The 1,957-nt window shown below is 60.0% G+C and overlaps 1 protein-coding gene across 1 annotated transcript in view; it reads right to left on the bottom strand.

Moving 5' to 3' along the window:
- The window catches only part of NPLOC4 (NPL4 homolog, ubiquitin recognition factor), a 32,004-nt gene that overhangs the window by 12,111 nt on the left and 17,936 nt on the right, over positions 1 to 1,957 (bottom strand). The window contains exon 9 of the mRNA XM_015559971.1: positions 1,477 to 1,563. Within this exon, the coding sequence (XP_015415457.1) occupies positions 1,477 to 1,563 (87 nt within the window). The remainder of the gene's footprint in view (positions 1 to 1,476; positions 1,564 to 1,957) is intronic.

Below are 1,957 nucleotides of genomic sequence, written 5' to 3' on the forward strand. Positions count from 1 at the left end.
TGGCCTCCGAGGCGTGTCCTGCTGCCGTGACCGTCTGTGCGCTCCGTGCCGCTGGCTCTCCCCTGCCCGCGAGCCTCCAGCCTTCCTGAAGCCGACGGCTGGGAGTCCACGGGCTGGATCGAGGCTCACACCCACTCCCGTGCCCTGGGGAGCGAGCTGGTGCCCAGCTTCTCGCCTGCACAACCCTGACACAGAACTCTTCAAATCCGGCTGCTGCACACACGACCGGCAAATTCGGAGACGGCCATTTTCCTCTAAAATGCCCAGATGGCCCTGACTGGCTTGGCTCAGTGGATAAAGCATCGGCCTGCGGACTGAAGGGTCCCGGGTTCGATTCTGGTCAAGGGCACATGCCCGGGTTGTGGGCTCCATCCCCAGTAGGGGGTGTGCAGGAGGCAGCCGATCAATGATTCTCTCTCATCATTGATGTTCCTATCTTTCTCTCCTTCTCCCTTCCTCTCTGAAACCAATAAAGAAATATATTTAAAAAAAATAAAATTAAAATAAATAAATAAAATGCCCAGATGAATGCAGAACACAGGAGGGTGGCAATGAAGAAAATGAGACTTAGAGGACAGGTGTAAGCAGTGACGAGGACACAGCCACACCAGCCTGGGCTGCATCAGCTGGGGAGACCGTCGGGAGAAAGGCACTTAGGTAACTTCAAATCCTCCGTGGTAGTCACGGTTACCAGGAACTACATGCGTGTAACAAATACAGGTCAGAAAATTATACCGAGGAAAACGTCCAGGACTGAAACAGAAACATGACCCTGAACGGAGATGCTGACCCATCAGAAACGAAGGGACATCCTGCTTACGACAGCGAAGTGCCTTCGCCGACACTCCCGCTTGGAAAGCACGTTTCCCGTTGTCCCATCGCCGCCAGAGGAAATGTGCTCATTGTCTACACAGGCCTGGCAGGAAAGGGACTGACAGCGAGTGCTCGGCTGTGCTCAGACCCACAGGTAGCTGTGGACCCACCTTCAAGGTCCCGGCAACCTCACAAGGATGTGATGAGACAAAGTAGGCCAACAGGCTCTGCCCACCCACACTGACCAGGGAGCTCAGAGCCCACGGAAGGACACACCTGCACCAGCCCCATGCGGCACGTGAGCACGTGGCGGGCCTTGGCCAGAGGCAGCCACGGTGCAGGGAGGAGGAACTCCGCCTGAGGTGTGCGCAGCAGGGCATGAGGACACGACCTGGCAGGAGGACGGGGTCCCCCGTGAAGCCGTCCTAAGAAGTGTGGCTGGCGGATTTCGGTGTCACAGCCCTGCGCTGGGTCGGACATTCTATGATCAGGGACACGTTCGCATTGAGTGCTGAATCAGAGAAACCCAGTCAACACAGCGAGGCTGCAGCACGGCTGCCCGCACCGACGGCGTACTGCTGGCGCGAGCAGCCGAGGACTCCGTCCGGTCTGGGCCTGGCCACGCTCCCTCCAGATGACCCCACCGAGGCCGGCTCCACGTACCTTCCTCAGGCCGAGTTTGGCAGCGATTTCGTCCACCACCTCGGCTTTTGGGTCTTCAAGAAGCTCCAAGCTGTTCTGTGTCCCAATCTGTCGGCATTGAAGGGAGAGGGGGTTCAGAGGGGCTCAGAAGAGCACGGGCCCCCAGCTCCACCCTGGCTTCGCTGTCACAACGGAGCGCTGGGCACCCCTGGCCGAGAGGGGGTGACAGCAGCAGAGAGAACGCCAGGCCGACAGAGAGCGCACACAGCCCAAGCCGCTTCTGCGCCTCCCGCGGCTGCACGTGCTTCAGAACACGGAGACCCGATGCTGCAGCCGAGCCGCCAGGAGGGCTGTCGGGGCTCAGGAGGGCGCTCCACGGGTTGAGGTCCTTGGTGGGCAGGAGGCTGGTTTCAGAGCGCTCCTGATAAACAGGCTCACTCTGGCCGGCTCCCGCCCAGCCTGCTGGCCCGGCCCCAGCTGCCTGCAGGAGGCGATGCTGGGG

The sequence above is a fragment of the Myotis davidii genome, unplaced genomic scaffold, assembly GCF_000327345.1.
Source record: "Myotis davidii unplaced genomic scaffold, ASM32734v1 scaffold211, whole genome shotgun sequence".
Classification (NCBI taxonomy): Eukaryota; Metazoa; Chordata; class Mammalia; order Chiroptera; family Vespertilionidae; genus Myotis; species Myotis davidii.